We start from the raw sequence: 19,216 nt of genomic DNA, 5'->3' as shown, positions 1-19,216 counted from the left end.
CACACAGCCCTCCATGTGCTCACCAGAGGAAGCCTGACTGCCATTAGGTACTGAGATGAGATCCTCAGACCCCTTGTGAGACGATACGCTGGTGCAGTTGGCCCTGGGTTCCTCCTAATGCAAGACAATGCTAGACCTCATGTGGCTAGAGTGTGTCAGCAGTTCCTGCAGGACGAAGGCATTGATGCTATGGACTGGCCCGCCCATTCCCCAGACCTGAATCCAATTGAGCACATCTGGGACATCATGTTTCGCTCCATCCACCAACGCCACGTTGCACCACAGACTGTCCAGGAGTTGGGGGATGCTTTAGTCCAGGTGTGGGAGGAGATCCCTCAGGAGACCATCTGCCACCTCATCAGGAGCATGCCCAGGCGTTGTAGGGAGGTCATACAGGCACATGGAGGCCACACACACTACTGAGCCTCATTTTGATTAAATAAGAGTATTTCATTCATTCAGATCTAGGATGTCTTATTTTTGTGTTCCCTTTATTTTTTTTTGAGCAGTTTATATTAGATGGTGATAAATAACAAAATATAAATAGTGATATTTAATAAATACATTGGTGATGATGATGATAGATTTATAAGGCCATCAAATTACAGATGCTCATTGTATGTTTACATTAAAAATACAGTGAAAACAAAACACTAATAGTGACATAGGATTAAAGGAATAAAAATAGTTGTCTCCTTTAATGAACTATATATATATATATGTATATAAATCTAACCTGTCTTAGATTCTTTTTCTGTAGAGTCTGTAGAAACCTGTGCTTCAGCACTCTGATCTACAAGCTGCACTGTTTCTGTAAACAGGTATATAAAAACACTGAGGTTTCTTATTAAATGAATTTCCCCTGATCCATGCAATCATGGTAAAGCTAAAAAATATGCCAAGAAACCATAAAGTTATAGAGAACTGAAGATTATTAAAATAAAACTATTGAATAAAAGTTAATGCAAATTGTACAAAGAAGGGAGACAGTCTAATTATGTTAATTTGTCATGTATAATTGCTGTGATGCAAATTCGACTGGAACTTCAATAGCTGGTACCAAAGGAGGTAAGCTGATTTTCACATTCAATCTTTCCATTATGTAATTGAAAAAAACCCAATAATTGTATTCTTTAGGATAGCTGCTGTCAGTCTTTATAACATGACCTGTTTTAGCTCTTCAAAAGCCTTGGCAGTATCCCCACAGGTTCCATATATTGTTACAAAATTATAATTTTAAATGTGAATAAAGAGGAAAATTATTAATACATCATTGGAGAGTAACTTTGTCAATATACTTTGTAATATGTAATTTCTGTGAAATTTTAATTTCTTTGTGATCATTCTGCCCAATGCATACTTAAGTCGTGTGCTTGGGATGTATAATTTTACAGGCCAGATGTGGCTCTCAATAACTCACATATTAGCATTTTAGATATTAATCTGCTAGTAGGATTCAAATGACATCTTAGTTCAGTCAGTGCAGAAATGGGTGTTTCCACATGAGAATTATACTTTAAGAATGTCTTAACAGACAGAATAATACTAGAACATTGTCAAAGAAATTGGAAAATGAATACATGGTAAGAAAAATACTTTGCTGCCCTCATATTTTCTATAGCAAAGATACAGACACAATAATGTAATAAAACAACTTGATGCTTGTCAGAAAATAAAGACAAATATCTGTGATATCCTAACCTCCGGATGTTTCTTTCTGTTTAGATTTAGAAAAATCACCTTGTCCTGGTTGGCCTCTTTCAATCCCAAAGCTACCTTCCAGAAACTCCGTAGATTCTATAAATATAAGGAAAACATTTTTATGGAAACATTTATTTTGGAACTTGTGGGACTGTACTATAAACAATATAAACAGTTAAGAAAGTCATCAGACAACCCAAAATTGGATCCCAATTTAGGCTTTAGAAAAACATATAATACAACCAGACCAGAATCCTAAAATTACAAATAAAGACAGAGTGCTAGATTCCACAGTTTAGAACAGGGGTGTCCGGCCCATGGGGTGCTTAGATCTGGCCCACGGGGCTGCCCTGGAAACAGCAAAGGACTAGCCCGTGGTGCCTCTGCCAGCAAAATGGAGCTTGGGAGGGCCGCAGGTAGAGGATTGCAAGAGGCCATTAGAGCAAAAAAAACAAAGCTTGGGAGCCCGTTTTTGCTGGCAGAATACTCAGGCCATCACAGGCGCCCCCCAATACGAGTGACATCGAGCTGACAATGCCTACTCTGGCCTGCAGCCCTTTGAGGTCAAACACAGCCCTAATGCAGCCCTCAATGAAATAGAGTTTGATGCCCCTGGTTTAGAGTTATAAGGAATACTTGCATATCAATGAGATTTCATCCATTTTCAGCACTTGGAATAATTGCTTGGGCTAGCCATTAGAAATTGATGGCCTCACATCTGTGGAATTTATTTCCTGATACTGTTATGAGGCTCTTGCCCAAGCCATTCATTTGCTTAATTTCTCCTAATGTACTTATAATGTGCATCAGCTACCTTTTTTATGTTTTGCCTGTCCTATTCATATATTCTATGAGTATGTATGGTTGGCATGATGAATGGTAGAGATAGGGTCATGTCCCAGATTTAAATTCTTCCTTGCTAGTAGTGTTGTGAGTTTAACAATATGATTAATATGCACAAAATTAACTTCATTGCTGTAATAATTCTAAATACACAATTGTATTTCTTACCTCTGTCTTCAGCAGATTCCTCAGCTTGCAATTTTAATATTTCTTGCAGCTCTCTTCTGCAATTAGAAGTTCAAGCAATTTATTATTTATTTAGCATAAGATGAAAACATGACAGAAGAGAAGTAAACATAGAGACACGGTACATGCAATTATAAGTAAAACGTGGCCTCATAAGTGGATGTCCAATTCAGCTATCCAGGCAATTGCCTCTGGTGTTCATTCAGATCTTCTAGGGAATAAGAGAACACGTTGTGGGCAATCTTGCCCAATTTGCTTAATAATTTGCATATCAGCATCACAATCGCATCAAGGGGGATCTTACCATCCCCACTGCTACAGGGCAGAGGCAATTCTTCCAGTATCACACCTAATTGTGTTCAATTTCGACCAGAAAAGGGCAGTCAAGTCAAAAGCAGGTGGTTTGGTAGTGGGATCACTAATGGTCAAGCCACAAGTAGGTATCTTGGACCATTTCTCTCTCCAGGCATTCTTAGGGTTAAACTGGGTAGACGTTTGTCATGTCCCCATCAGAGCCTGAATCTGTAGAGGAGAATAAGCCAGAGCTGGAGCCGATGGAGATTGAAGGGGTGGGCTTCATTGGCTTTGGAGGAATGTTGGAAGGAGCAGTGAAGAAGAAAACTGAAGAAGCTTCTTGGATGAGAAGCTACATGTCTTCCAAGAGAAACCAGAAAGTTAGTTGCCTTTTGAAAAAAGTGCCTTTAGGACAACCATGACCTGAATGACTGAGAATCTCCATAGACAAAGCCAAGGCTGTTGTTCATAGGGTGTTAGCATCAGCATCGCAGGATGTTCCAGCCAATCTGTTCAGTAAATTGCTGTGGCTTTTTGCAGCCGTTTTTCCAGGTGTCGCTGGCAGGTTAATGATCTGCCCAGTGTTACCCTTAGGTACTTCGGATAATTATTACATTGTAAAATACAGTTCTAGAACTTCACTGAAGGCTGGTAATTTGCTTATCTATTGCTGAGGTGGAATGTGGCTACTTCCATTTTTGTTAGGCTTGGTTGGAGGTGCCATTTTTTGAAGTAGAATTCAAACAATTCAAATGATAATATAACATGAATGAAAATGAACTGCAATCTTCCTGAATATCAATTATTCTAAAAAAAATCTATAATCAGTCTAACAGGTTATACACATTTTGGGGAAAAAGAATAGTTGAATCTGGACTGGGCTTCTTAGCAATTAAGTTTACTCTTAAAGGTAAGCCATGGCACAAAAGAATACCAGGGTTTGGTTTTTTTTTTTTTTTACATAGACCAATCTTCATTGTAGTCTGTTTTAATTAACTCTTTTTCTCCCCCCCTCTCCAAATACTTGCTTTGCTTCTTCTTCCTCTTGTTTCTTTTTCAAAGCATCATCTATTAGCCTTTGTATTATCTGAACATCAATTTCTTCTTTATGTGCTTCGTACAGTCTATGCAGTATTAGCTTTCCTGCAATATAATAGAAAACAATGCATCTGAAAAGGGCTGTCAGAAACTATACAACTTTTTTTTAAAAAGATACATTGTTGATCACAATAATAATGCTTAACTGCATAATGATCCCGATAATAACAATGAACTGTATTAGATAGTGTTCTTTAGGCAATTGCTTTAAATGTTTTAAGAAATCAAATGTCTTTCAATACCTGGATAAATTCAGTTGAGTAGCTGAAGGAAATAAATAGTATATCACTATTTATGCCTCACTTTAATGAATGTATGCATTAATCAAGGAATTAAACTGGTGGTAAAGTAGGATATAGTCATGGTAGGATTAATGTATCAATTCTCTGTACAGTTCTTTTCTATGTTATTTGCAAATTGAAACTGAAAAATCTTTAAAGCAGGGTTTGAATCTCTAGCTATGGTCAGGCTTCAGGTTCCCTAACTTCTGATTAGCAATATTGGATGAGACTGATGGGAATTGGAATCCAACAACAGCATCCACATTTTTAGAGATTGAATTCCACAGCTGGGAAAAAGAATGTGTTGAAAACTTAACCACTTTAGCTATGATGATTATTCCTTAAGTGACATTCATTTATATATTCCTGTCTAAATATGCACTAACCATTTTGTTCAACGTTTTTCAAACAAATCACAATGTCAGGTAGGAGTCCTTTTTCTAACAAAGCAATCCAATGTTCTATCAGTGGAGGGAAATTATCTACCACCCATCCTCCTTTACATGCAGCTCCAGGATATCTGCTTGAATTTGTCTTCTGTAGCTGAAATAAAAGAGTGCAATTAGCATATTAAATGGTTGAATGTGCAGAATGACAGGTGCATTGTTTAGAATAAAGATACATTTTTGAGCTCAGTTGACTGACTTGCATAATTTCTATCCTCAGCAATAGAATTTTCATCAACTATTGCAACGAGCTAATTCATTAAAAATTATGTTACATATCAGAGAGAGACTGCTACAAAATTATGACAATCTGCACTTGCTAGGCAAAACCCTTTTCCTATAATTCTATAATAACTCTGTTGTTCTAAAGCAAGGGTATCAAACTTGCATCATCACAGCGGCATCACGTGATATATAGGGACTTCCCCAACTTCGCTAAATTGGGCGGGGGTGTGACCAGTGCATGATGCATCTGGCTTGCAGGCCGCGAGTTTGACAGCCCTGTTCTAAAGACTCATTTTTTGTTCAGTCCTTACATATAATTCAGATAACAGAATAACAGAGTTGAAAGGGACCTTGGAGGTCTTCTAGTCCAACCCCCTGCTCAGGCAGGAAACCCTTTTTTGTTGTTGTTGTTGTTGTTGTTGTTGTTTTTGTTGTGGTTCGCCGGCAACAATCAGGTGGACATTCCCGAGAAGCCTGTGCTGGATGTGAGTGAGAGCAGGATGATTCATGGAAGACCAGCACAGGTGAGTCGGGAGTAAGAATGCTAATTAATGGCCCCTCCCTCTGGGGAATATAAGTCTGGTTTCAAACGGCTTTTGCCTTTGCAAAAGGCAAAAGTTTGAAGGAGTTAGTGTGATGATTACAGACTCTGATTTATTGAACTAATTGGCTGCAAGCCATCTGTTATCTACAAAGAGGGTTGTGGAATAAAGCCGTGAACGTTTCAGTTTTGGAGTTTATCTGTGTTTGCTTTCGGAAACTTCGGCTGGGACAGAACAATACCATTTCAGACAAATGGTCATCCAATCTCTTCTTTAAAAATTCCAGTGTTGGAGCAGAAGTTGTAAATAGGGATTCTTGCCAGAGCAGGTGGTTAGAATAAAGATCTCCAAGGTCCCTTCAAACTCTTGTTATTTTGTTAAATGATTATCAAATTGTTGTAGCCCTATGATTTTTCTGGGACTGTTCCAAGAAGATTTTTTAGAGTTTACTGGCTTTGCAAATACTTAGCTCCCTTTCTCTTTTTGCTTTCTGATTATTAAATTTAGAACATTTAAAGAAACGGCCTTTTCATTTTTCTTTAGATGGTTCTTTTTAATTAAGCTAATATCAAGTATCCTTCTTGTGCTGGGAGTGGAAGAAGCAGAAATCCAGAGTGGGCCACTAACAGTGAAAGCCTGCATTAGTTTGTTCAAGAATAACGTTTATCATGCTTATTGAGGCTTTCTTGCACACCACTCTCATCACCTCTCTGCCTATCAATAAAATAGCAACAGCAATAAAATAGATATGGCTTGCAAACACAAATCCTTTAATTAATAAAAATATAACATTTCATGTGAAGATTATGTGAAGATTATATTTTTGTGAATAAAGAAGATGAAGCAAAGCATTGGTAAATATTACAGCATTATGTTGAATTCTGCATGGAACACTGCATGAATCATAGATTTGATGTTTGGAACACTAAAAACATTTCATCTTTCTGGCCAACAATATTTTTATAAGTTGCAAAGGAATGTCTGTAGACCTACAACATCCACACAGATTCTTTTTCTTTGTGGTCAATTATGTGTTAAAGAAGTGACATTTGGCGACCAGCATAACTGGAAACATTGGAATGAGACTTACATTCATTTCGGGAAGTTCTGCAAATGAAAAGCAGATTTCCTCGAGATTTAAAAACAGAAACAAAATGCATCAGATTTACAATGAAAATGGCAGGTCCCTAGTATACCATAGTGATTACAAGACATTTCAACATTTTTTTATTAAAGATTTTGTTTAGAAATTGTCTGATTCTTGGAGACTGCCTGGACAAGTCTCCATAGTTTTCTTGACAAGGTTTTTCAAAAATGGCTTGCCTTCTTCCTAGGACCAAGAGAAAGTGACTGGACTAAAGTTACGCAGCTGTCTTTATGCCTATGGCATAATTATAAAGCACAGACTCCTGGTTTAAAGCCTAATGCTTTAACCACTATAACAAACTGGCTCTCTTTAGAAATCTTAGAGAAGTCTAATTTTTTTTTTAGTAACAACATTCTTCTATATCCCCAAAAATCCTTTGTAAAAAAAGGACATTACAAAATTCAAAATGTCTCTGGGACATAAAATGTATAATATACAAAAAGAGAAGAGCATTCTAAAAATGAGTAATGGGGAATAAATAAAGACTTTTTAAAAGGATATTCTCCGATTATGAGAAAGGCATAGTTTGGGGTTTCTTAATAGCTCTAATAAATGACATATTCCAGACTGACTGTTTCTATGCCATAGTGAAATTACTCTCTGTATGCAAACACTAGAATTTTGATTTAAACTAATCTGTAATCTTCCATATAACATTCGAAATTGGTAATTATTTACATAATTTTAAATACATTAAATAACATGCTGGTTATAGAAAGATCTTTCTATCGTGCATGCCTTTCATTTGAGCCTGGTGCTTTTACCTCTTCAATGGTTTCTTCTAATACGTCCACATATGTTTCTGGTGCCAGAGTAATTGGAGACAGCATTGCAGCTTCTAGAGCGCTCTGGACCACTTCTTGGATATCTGGATGGTCAAGAGGGATCTCTGATTCTGCTGGTACTGATGAGATATCTGCTTATTATATACAAAAAAAAATCCATGTGTAAGTATCTATATAGTAAATATAGTAAATATAGTGAACACTAAAAAATCCTGTTAATATTACTACATGGAATGGAAGCTTGCATTAGTGGAATAAAAAGGCCCTCTTTTTCAAATCTGAACTGAAGGATTGTATGAACTTCTGAATAAATACGGTGGGAGCAGGGAGAAGAGGAAAAGGGGAAACGCCACTGCTTAAGCAAAATTCTGCCTATACAATGTTTGATAATGTTCTAGATGTTCTTTTGGACAGTTTAAAAAAAATACTGTATTGGTTTTGTTATGGGTTGAAAGAATGTATTACAAAATATAGATTTCATATTTAAGAAAGCTTGTTAGCGAGAGGGAGCCTGGCCCACACAAGAACATGTCTGTCTTCTCCTATTACTCATGATACTTAACAGATACTTAACAGATAATCAGAGTTGGAAGGGACCTTGTAGGTCATCTAGTCGAACCCCGTCCAAGCGGAGACCCTACACCATTCTGACAAATGGCAATCCAATCTCTTCTTGAAAGTCTCAAGTGATGAAGCTCCCACAACTTCCGAGGGCAAGCTGTTCCATCGGTTGATTGTTCTCACTGTCAGAAAGTTTCTCCTTATTTCCAGGTTAAATCGCTCCTTGTTCAGTTTCCATCCATTATTCCTTGTCTGGCCTACAGGCGCTTTAGAAAATAGCTTGACGCCTTCCTCCCTATGTGGCAGCCCCTCATACCAAATGTTGAAGAGAAATATTTAGGAAAGAAAGCATGGGCGAGGGGGGAAATCTCATAGTGAGTTGCATACTGCCAGCAAAAGGAGCATTTATATTTGCAACCTGGGAGAATAAAAATTCTGACCCAGGAAGAAAGAAAGAGTCTCCTTATGTTGAGCGAAGGATAAAGTTTGACTCTTCCATTAATTTCACCATGACAAAGCAGGAAATGCAAGCGCTGTGCATCAAATCATGCCCAAATCACATAAGAGAAATGATAGTAAAAGATGCCCATCTCCATAGCTCTCAATAACATATAAATGTTTGGGTCAAGTGAGCAAAATACCCTATAACCCAGCAATAATTGATATTCTTCGATTACAACAAATAATACTTCCACTAGATATTTATTATTAAGGCCGATTACTTCAGCCTTTTAAGGTAGGCCAAGTCATAAAACAGACTTCACAAATCTGAACTCTATTCTGATATAGAAGACGGAGGGAGAGGGAGAGAAAAAACCAGAATCTTGACAGTCCAACTGAATTTTCTCCTCCTGCCCTCTTATACCCTTAGTGAATTAGGGCAGAGTCAATCCGAGCTTTTAAATATACATTTTACATTGTTTTGTGGCTTAATGTACATAACCATCATTATCTCTGCCTAATTTCCACATTCTAGCCGCAATACCTATTTGTTCTGCAGACTGGGATGAAGACATTTCTTCAGTCTCATCTTCTTCTTTTATTACACTCCCTTGTTTTATGGTACTGTCCTCTAGACAGGTATTAAGAGACATAAAATATAATGAGTTATGCAGACAACATCTTTCTGTGGACTCACATGGTTGGTTCATATAGTACTCTAAATCAGAACATGGTTTCTTTGATTTTGCTTAGACCTGCCACTGAAAAGAATGTATTGGGATTGACATCAACACAGGAAGGAACAATTTATGCCAAGAATCTGTATGGTGTAAAAACAGGTTACATCTCTATTTGATTATCCTGGTGTAATTAAAAACCACACCGATCGATCTTTCAAATTTGGTATGCAGGAGCAAAGCTTAATAATGGTTACTGCAGGACATAGGAAGTAGAACTTTAAGTTTTCCCTTTCTGGCTATGATATCACTTGTGATGTTAGTAACACAATTGTTAAGTGAATCTAGCTTCCCCATTGACTTTCCTTGTCAAAAGGTTACAAAAGGTAACCACATGACCCCAGAACACTACAACCATCATAAATATGAGTCAAGTATCTGAATTTTGATCACATGAGGATGCTGTAATAAGGATGTTGTAAGGGTGAAAAACAGTCTTAAGTCACTTTTATCAGTGATCTTGTGACTTCAGTCACTTAAGTCAACTACCCATATGTGCTTCAAAGGAACAACATCCCCAACTTTGGTAGAAAAATTTTGATCAGGAGAATAATGTAGGCGAGGGTTAATTTTTCTTCTTCTTCTGTGCATATACTAGAGAATCCTTTTTTCTCCACTGTTTATTAGATTTTGCTAAAGAGATGGACAACATGCTTTTATAATATATAATTCTCACAAAGACATGCCTGGTCTTTAAATATTTATAGCTGGGAAATAAAAAATGGGAGAGAATTTGAGAGAAAATTAAAAAAATAAAAACAAATGAATTTTAGCAAACAAAAGCTTAAGGAATGTTGACTTACACCACCCTCCAACATGTGATTACCCAGAAGTAAGTCTCATTGAATTCAGGTGAATTTAATCCTAGGGAATTGGAATAGGATTGCAGACTTAAACTCATATCTGGTTGCTTAAACCAGTTGGGCATAACCATGAATCATAAAATACAGTGCAGCATATGTAATTGTGTCCTCAAAATGGACTTGCATGGATATCAGATCTGCTTTCAAATTCCATATAAAATAAAAATAATGCGTCTATTATCTATTGTATCTTGCTTACTGTTACTTCATAATTTTTCATAATTATGACTATCCTCCTTTGATATAAACTAAAATAATTCAATTTAAGATTAAGAAATAACGTATGGCACATATTTCCCATTCTTCCTTCATATAGTAGAGGAAAAGACTGGCCAAGTGAAAAAACACTTTACCTGTGGTTTATTTAAATTTCAACTAAATAAGAACAAACCAACTATAAGTAATAGCTTCAGGACTGGGATGATTTAAATAAATAAATAAATAAATAACTCACTGGCTTTTAGCATCACAGGGAACTGGCAGGAGTAAAAATGGAAACAAAAGCTTCCATTTTTCACCTTATTTTAATAAAATAAGGGAAGGAAGAATGTTTGTGAAAAGTCTGAACTTTGTTGCTGTTACTTCATATAGCAGTAAATTATGATCTATTATTTTTTAATTAATTCAATGAATCATTCATTATAAGATGGTAAAATCTCAGCTCAGGATTGGGACCGTATAGATTTTAAAAACTCCACTTACAAATCTACATGTACAAGTAATGCTTCTGTATCAGAAAAAAAGATTTTGTCTTGTTATTTTGAACATGCAGGCAGACTCTTTTACAAATGAAAATATTCACTCCCCGCCATCCCATACCCCCATTTTATCATATTACAGCAACTGAGAAATAATGCTAGATTTATTTCCATATCATAAGATTGTCTCATTTGAGACAACGACAAATCTGCATACAGACAGGAGGTTGTACAACTTTCCTCATGATGTAACAGGAACAATCTGGAACTGAACACACTCAAAACTGTAGAAATGGTGGTAGACTTTAGGAGAAACCCTCCCATGCTACCACCTCTTACAATACTAGACAACACAGTGTCAACAGTAGAGACCTTCAAATTTCTAGGTTCTATCATATCACAAGACCTAAAATGGACACCTAACATCAAAAACATCATCAAAAAAGCACAACAAAGAATGTTCTTTCTGCGCCAACTCAGAAAGCTCAAACTGCCCAAGGAGCTGCTGAAACAGAGGAATTATTGAGTCTGTCATCTGCACCTCTATAACTGTCTGGATTGGTTCTGCAACTCAACAAGACAGAGACTTCAGAGAGTAATTAGAACTGCAGAAAAAAAAACAATCACTATCAACCTGCCTTCAACTGAGGATCTGTATTATTGCATGAGTCAAAAAGACTATGAAAATATTTACATCCTAGACATAAACTGTTTCAACTCCTTCCCTCAAAACAACGCTATAGAGCACTGCACACCAGAACAACTAGTTTTTCCCCGAAAGCCATCAATCTGCTAAACAAATAATTCCCTCAACACTGTTCAACTATTTACATAGTCTGCACTATTATTACTGTTAATCTTCTCATCACTCCTTATCATCCATCCCCTCCCACTTGTTACTGCATGACTAACTTTGTCGCTTGTATCCTTACAATTTATATTGACTGTTTCCTAGTATGATTTGATTGCTCATTGTACCCTAATTCCCTCAACACCGTTCAACTATTTACAAAGTCTGCACTACTATTACTATTAATCTTCTCATCACTCCTTATCACCCATCCCCTCCCACTTGTAACTGCATGACTGTAACTTTGTCGCTTATATCCTTATGATTATCTTTGTATCCTTACCTTATGATTCTTGATGAATGTATCTTTTTTTTTAATGTATACCGAGAGCATTTGCACCAAGACAAATTCATTGTGTGTCCAATCACACTTGGCCAATAAAGTATTCTATTCTGTTCTGTTCTGTTCTGTTCTGTTTTGTTCTGTTCTATTCTATTCTAAAACAAATTGTATCACAAGTCTTCTGACAACCTAAACAACCGGATTCCAAGGATGGGGCTTACTTCACTATGCAGGGAGAGCTCTGTGTGTATACCATATTCTTCTATAGAATGTATGAAAAATCAAATCCTTAGATTACCTTTTGCACTAGTAATTGTTGAAACACTAGGCAGAATTGAACTTTTTTCCTCTGTGGGAATTTCTTCCTCTTCCTCACTGTCACCAAACTCTTGAGCATATAGTTCAGCTATATAAAAAGGTTAACATAATTAATGGGAAATACTTCTATTAAAGAAAGATTTCAGACAATTTCAGAAGATCTAATAAACACAATGGGCATTTAACAAATTACATTTGTTAATTGAGAAGTTATTCATAACCTGCATCTGCATAATAAGCTTGTCTTCCCTACCTCCATTTCACCTCGGTTTACATCTAGCCACTCTATGAGCCACTTGTAAAATCTTATGCCTTTTAAAAACATTTGTCAGCTGGAAAATGTGCTAGCAGGCACTTTTTGATTATTAGTATTTTGCTAGTTGAGATTGCAGTTGTTGTAGCTGCCGAACACAAACAATGGAAAGGAAATGTTCACGATTTGGGAGTGATACAAACCCTATGAGGAAATGTCCCTGGTTTAATCAATTTATGAAGTTTATGGAACTGCCACCCTAGCCTTGCAACATTGCTGCTCAATCACTCCTCTAAAGGAAGATTAGTGAAGATCAGAGGTGGTATTCAGCCAGTTCTGACCAGTTCTGGAGAACTGATAGCGAAAATTATGAGTAGTTCAGAGAACTGATAAATACCACCTCTGACTGGCCCCACCTCATCTATTTGCTGCCTCCCGAGTCCCAGTTGATCAGCTGGGTCTTCTTTTGTTGCCTTGCACAGGAGAACAGAGCTGGAAAGCAGGTTAGTGGGGTGGGGAAGGAATGGGATCTTGCAGTATCCTTCCCCTGGAGTGGGGTGGGAATGGAGTATCCTTCCCCTGCCACGCCCACCAAGCCATACCCACAGAACTGGTAGAAAAAAAATTTTGAATCCCACTACTGGTGAAGATTATTTTTGGTTCCAATGGAAGACAATATAGAGAGAGCAGGGGTCCCCAACAGCTGGACCATGGCCCACTACCAGGCTGTGGCCCATTTAGAACTGGGCCACGGGACTTCCGGTTTGAGCTTCTTTGGCGACAGACCGAAATCCGCGATCATGCGCGGTTTCGATTTGTGCTTGCTGCTGGAGCGCCTTGAGCTGGCTGGATTCGGGACAAAAGCTACTCCATAAAGGTGGTGAAGAGGGGGGAGACCGCCAGCAGGGTCGTGGACAGCTGCATCTCTCCTCCTCAGCTGGCCATTACTCCCTTTCCCGAAGGCGGTTGCAGCGGTGGTCAGAAATGGCCACCTCAAAGAAGAACTTGACCGGAAAAGATTGTGCAGGAGGAAGATAAGAGAAAGTTTTGACTGATCATGTTGAACTGAAAAAGCAACAACATAAGGTACCCTGAAATTTGAATTATAAAGAATAACTTGTTCCCAAAGATTTTTGAAGCGGCGAAGGAGAGAGGGAAGGGGAAAGATAAATGAAATAAATAAATGAAATAAAGATAATGAGAGAATGAAATTAGGAAAGGATGGGAACATTCTAATTGTTATCAATGATTTATAAAAAATTAAGTTAAGAGAAATATGAAAAAAAATATGGAAATATTATAAATGTTCCCAAGGAAGTATGATATTTAATTGAAAATAAATGTTAAAGAGGTTAATTAATATTAATGGAAGATTGTGATTAACATTAATGGTTGAGCTGAATTGGAATAGAATAAGTGTTTTTTTATGTACTATTGTTATATACATATTTTTTCTTTAAGAACTTAGTGCGCATTTTAAGAATGTACCAAGCAGAATTCGATTGGCAAAAGTTATGTGTTATAAAATAAAGGTTAGATATTGAATGTTATAATTGTAAAGGCATAAATTGAAGTTTAAATAAGATTTGAATGGACAAAAATCAAAAGATACAAAGGTGTCATACTCCAATCAGTAACTACAGGGGAAAACTTGTTTAATGAGAAAAGAAAATGTGAAATTGAAACAGGACAGACAAAAATATAAATATGATTTGAAAGATATTGAATCTTAGAGAAATATATATAATTGAATTTAGAAAGGAATGAGATAATTAAAAACAAGGTTGAGAAAACTAAGGGAAGGGAAAAATCACTGAGAAAATGCTAAAATAGTAATAAGATATGGAATAGAATACAAAGATGAATATGAAATTGAGTGTCTGTATAGAGAAGTGATAACCCGGGATCATGCTATTCTCAAAAAAAGATATTTTATTTGTATTATGTTTTGTGAAAACCCAATAAAAATTTTTACAAAAAAAAAAAAGAACTGGGTCGCGGAAGTGGCAGGTGAGCACGCACCTGCATGCAGCTTTATTTGTGCGTGCAGCAGGCAAACATATGCGTGCAGTTCCATTTGTGCAAGCGACAGATGCGTTTACCTGCTGCTCATGTAAATGGAGCTGTGCACGCATGCGCTCACCCACCACTCATGCGAAACCATCCCCCTCCCCCTATCTGCCACTGGATTCAAACATGTTCTAATAGAGTGAAAAATGTTGGCAGAAAAACTGAGCTAGAAGCTATTTGGCAATAAAAACGTATGGCTGGTTGATTGGTTGGTTGGTTGGATGGATGGATTTTTATACAGCCAAGCTCCAGAGAAACTCCTGGTAGTCTGTATATAAAAACGATAAATAAAATTTAAATATAAAACCAGAATAAATAACCAACTCAAAAATATATTTTTTCTCAAAAATATTCAATTAATACTTTTCACTGAAATAACATACTGTATTAATACTGATAGAATAATGGGTGGTCTCTGTGGTTGATAATAATATATTGAAAGATTGAATTTTACATTAGTATTTTATGGATATCTCTTTTTTAAATGACAATAAGTACTATATTTTGCATGTTTGTTTTGATAAATTTAGAAAATGTTATAATTTTGGTTGCACTTGCTCATCTCTTCATTTTACTTTACCAAGAAAACGTTTAAATGTTAAAAAAACAACATCCCAATGGAGATGAGCAAAAAATGGCCTCATTCTTCTCATTTTAAATAGCAATTCACTGCCTGCAGTCAATCACTCCAATGCTCATTCTTTCATTCAGCAAGTCCTTGCAGAAACGTTCTTACATAATTTCTGAATCAAAACAACGATATCTGAACAACTTAGCTTTGACATGGAACCGTCTCACCTTGTTCCTTCAGTTGCTGCTCTATTTCCATTTTCTCTTTCACTCTGGCAATGCCTACTAGGATTGCTTCAGCTCGGGTCTGCTCAATGAGTTCTATCCTTGCTTGTTCATAATGCATTTTCAGAAGAGCATCCATGTCAAGAACCTACAGAAAACCATTGAATATGGCCTCTTAGAGAGGAAGGGGCAGATACACTATAAGTTTGTCCAGTCCCCCCCACATAATACAAAGTAGGAACCTCAACAGCCCTAGCCCTAATACTGATGCTCTGCCTTCCATGTTTCATTTCCCAAATTTTATAGTGAAAATGAATATTTCATTAAAAAAACAACAATCTTGTTATATTTGAATATGAAAACACCATAGAATGTCATTTTTTAAACTGTACACTTAATTTTGTGTGCGCAAATGCCCAGAGTCTCCTTGTAGGGGAGATGGGTGGTATAAAAATTTAATAAACAAATAGTATGAAAGCAGATACCCATATAAATGTCCTTGACCACAGAGAAGAGTTGATATAGAAACCTAATAAATAGATAAATAAATGCAAGGTTTTCTAAAACCTTTCTCCCCTATTGCTTTTGCCACTTTTTAAGCAAGAAACTTTGAACAGCCATTTATAGGGCTCAACAGAATCAGGTGACAAAGAAATCCAAGGAAAATTTACCTGGCCTTTAATAATTGGTGTCACAGAATAAGTGATTAGGAATACAATTCCCAGTTTCAGTGATATGTATATTCTTTGTGGTTGTCAGCCTTCAAGATCTTCTACTATTGCTTTGCATCTTTTGGCTTCCATAAGTAACGGGGGGAGGAGGGGGTAAAGTCTGGGAAGCAAGCTGGAGGTGTTACATTCTAGTGTTGTATAAAATGAGGAGGGGGGGAGTATAAATTCTTGCTTAGGTTTCTATTTCTGGCTTAGCTTTCTTTTCTCTGCGCAGCTGCAAACCTTTATCAAAATATGCCAAGGTCAACGGACAGAGGCCTCATCACCACCTGAAGATGTCCACATGATCATATTCACAACTTTTAATTGGAAGAATCATTTGAACTATTGGGGGTGGGAACATTTCCATCACTTTGTATATGTGATTTGCGTGCCTAATTCCTCAGATTCAGAATTCTATTGTTGCTACCACTTCATTTTCAGTAAAATATATCTTTTCTCTAATTAAAGGAGTCTAAGTATTTCTTTCATGAATTTTGAATGGAGCACTACCTGACAGTGGTTCTATACCAAGCTCTTGGTTGTGAAAGGCATTGTGCTTAAGATATTCTATAAACAGGCACTTTAAGATTTTGATTCTAAAGTGAATTTATACCCACCTTTCCCTGATAATGGTTTGCAAGCAACTCACACAGGGTTGTTTTCCCAGAGAATGGAGGGCCCACTACCAGTACTTTACAAGGTGGAAGTGGCATAGGAGGCAGCAGGTAGGAACGGGGATTCAGCATGAATTGTTTCAATGCTTCTTCTGTAGAAAGCAGGTACATCTTACCTAAGAAGCTACAAAGAAAGCAAAAATACAGAACTACAGCTTTAGAAAAATGGATTTTGTATTAAGGGGTAATGAAGTTCTACTTACCTAACAGCATTGTCTGCAGTTCCCATGATAATGTCACCATCTTTTAAAGCCACAGGACATGCTCGGCCCCACTTACTGCGACGCCATCGATGTCTAGGTCCTACAAGTTTATAAGACGCAAGTATCCGAAAAAGTTCATCCTGAGGACCAAAATAAAGAAAACAACTGAAGCCCTTGAAAAACATATTGTAAAGAAAAGTGGCGGGTATTTTTTTACCATCACATATTTTCAAACATTGTGTCACTAATTCTAACCATGCTGCTGAAGGTTAAAATAATTATTTGTTATATGAATGCCACTGAGTGATAGCAATAGCACTTAGACTTATATACTGCCTCACAGTGCTTTTACATCCTTCTCTAAGTGGTTTACAGAATCAGCATATTGACCCCAACAATCTGGGCCTTCATTTTACCGACCTTGGAAGGATGGAAGGCTGAGTCAACCTTGAGCTGGTCAGAATCGAATTGCCAAAATGTAGGCAGCTGGCAGTCAGAAGTAGCCTGCAGTACTGCACTGTAACCACTGCACCATCACGGCTCAGTGATGATAAAAAAGGTTTACACATAAGCTCTTATCAGAAGATATCATTATATTTTTGGGATTTTTCTTAAAAATGAACTGTAGAAATATTTTATTTATATAGTCAGTTTGGTTTAGTGGTTAAGGCATTGGCCCAGAAACTGGGAGACCATGACTCCTAGTCCTGCCTTAGAAATGAAAGCCAGCTAGGTTACTGGTCCAGTCTCTCAGCCCAACCCATCTAATCGGATTACTCTTGTGGGGAAAATACGAGGAGAAAGTATTAGACATGTTCACTGCCAGATTTTTAAAAATGATAAAGGCAGGTTAAATGATATAAAAACAAATAGCACATAATAAACAATAACAATAAAGCAGGGGTGTCAAACTCAAGGCCCGTGGGCTGGATCTGGCCCACAGGGTGCTTAAATCTGGCCCCTGGGGCCGGCCTGGAAATAGTAAGGACTGGCCTGCGGAGCCTCTGGCAGCCAAAATGGAGTGCAGGGGGCTGCACACAACCCCCTGCGCCCTGTTTTGTGGTTGGATGGCCTCCTGCAACACTCTGCTGGCCAAAATGGGGCATTCAGCTTGTCATCTGTATCTAGGGCATTTTTTGAAGTTGTGTCATATGCTTTAATCTGCTTTGAGTAAGAAACATCTATTATCAGCATTTATAGCAACACTCTCTTTAATATGTGCTATTTCTACTGGCAACCAATAGGAAAACATGTAAATATCACACTTACATTTTCCAGACCATCTAACATTTCTTCGTCTGCACTCTGAAGCTTGGTTATAAGAGCTCCATACCGTTGGCCCATGGATTCAAGGCGGGTTATTACTGACTGAGCAAAACCACATAACAGTTCGTGCATAAAATATCTTTAGTTAATATTGGTATTTGGATTTGAAATATAAAACCAATTTGAAAGACTACTTCAGTACATTTTTTTAAATAAACAACTTGATCAATAAAAGATAGCAGGTGGGAAGCATAGTTCTCTGCAATTTCTAAAAAGGTTTTTAATATTGATACATTAATATCATAATAATATTAGTATTATCTATATATTGAACTGTCTTGTACATATAGGATAGAGACAAAAAACTTATTGCCAAGTTGTAGAAACCCTGTTGCCTTAAAGGAGGCAGGGTTGAAACTGGAATAGGGTATAACTGGCATTGAAAATAAGTGTGTGTTCCTTACTTACTTTAAAAAGTTCATCTGCATTCTTGTTTCCATCCAGTTCAAAAAGATACTGAGAGTCTTGCTCAGCCATTAATTCCTGAAATTTTAAAACAGAAATATGACTGAATATATAGATAGGATTTGATTTGGATCCCATGGCCTCAAATGGTTGCACTGACAGGTTTGAGGAAAAAACCCCATGCAGTTATTTTTTGACATACCTTTTTCTAAATATCTAATATTATTGTAACTACAATATTTATTTGGCAAGAAATGTGCGGACAAACACTTCACTCGTAAGTACAATTGAACTTAATGCAATCCAGAGGCCAGAATTGCATAAGTTCAATTGTACTTATGAGTGAACACAGTTTAGAATTTGACAAAGAAGAGATGTCGGGCTGGCAGAGGAGCCATATTCTACTTTATCCTCATTGTCCATATTATATTCCTTGACTGAGGACAATATTGAATTTACATATCCATTCAACAACCAG

The 19,216-nt window shown here is 37.0% G+C and overlaps 1 protein-coding gene across 1 annotated transcript in view; it reads right to left on the bottom strand.

Moving 5' to 3' along the window:
- Positions 1-19,216, bottom strand: part of AK9 (adenylate kinase 9) — a 64,725-nt gene that overhangs the window by 30,540 nt on the left and 14,969 nt on the right. Inside the window, exons 9-21 of the mRNA XM_087949971.1 lie at positions 18,742-18,816; positions 18,277-18,375; positions 17,008-17,147; positions 16,748-16,928; positions 15,421-15,565; positions 12,280-12,387; positions 9,095-9,181; positions 7,528-7,679; positions 4,790-4,946; positions 4,053-4,167; positions 2,713-2,768; positions 1,702-1,797; positions 737-811 (exon numbers count right to left, since the gene is read on the bottom strand). Of these exons, the coding sequence (XP_087806097.1) occupies positions 737-811; positions 1,702-1,797; positions 2,713-2,768; positions 4,053-4,167; positions 4,790-4,946; positions 7,528-7,679; positions 9,095-9,181; positions 12,280-12,387; positions 15,421-15,565; positions 16,748-16,928; positions 17,008-17,147; positions 18,277-18,375; positions 18,742-18,816 (1,486 nt within the window). The remainder of the gene's footprint in view (positions 1-736; positions 812-1,701; positions 1,798-2,712; positions 2,769-4,052; positions 4,168-4,789; positions 4,947-7,527; positions 7,680-9,094; positions 9,182-12,279; positions 12,388-15,420; positions 15,566-16,747; positions 16,929-17,007; positions 17,148-18,276; positions 18,376-18,741; positions 18,817-19,216) is intronic.

This window comes from Notechis scutatus, chromosome 1 (assembly GCF_049901735.1).
Source record: "Notechis scutatus isolate UNSWTSFEM ecotype Mainland chromosome 1, rNotScu1.2, whole genome shotgun sequence".
Lineage (NCBI taxonomy): Eukaryota > Metazoa > Chordata > Lepidosauria > Squamata > Elapidae > Notechis > Notechis scutatus.
This window is presented reverse-complemented; position numbering and strand designations above follow the sequence as displayed.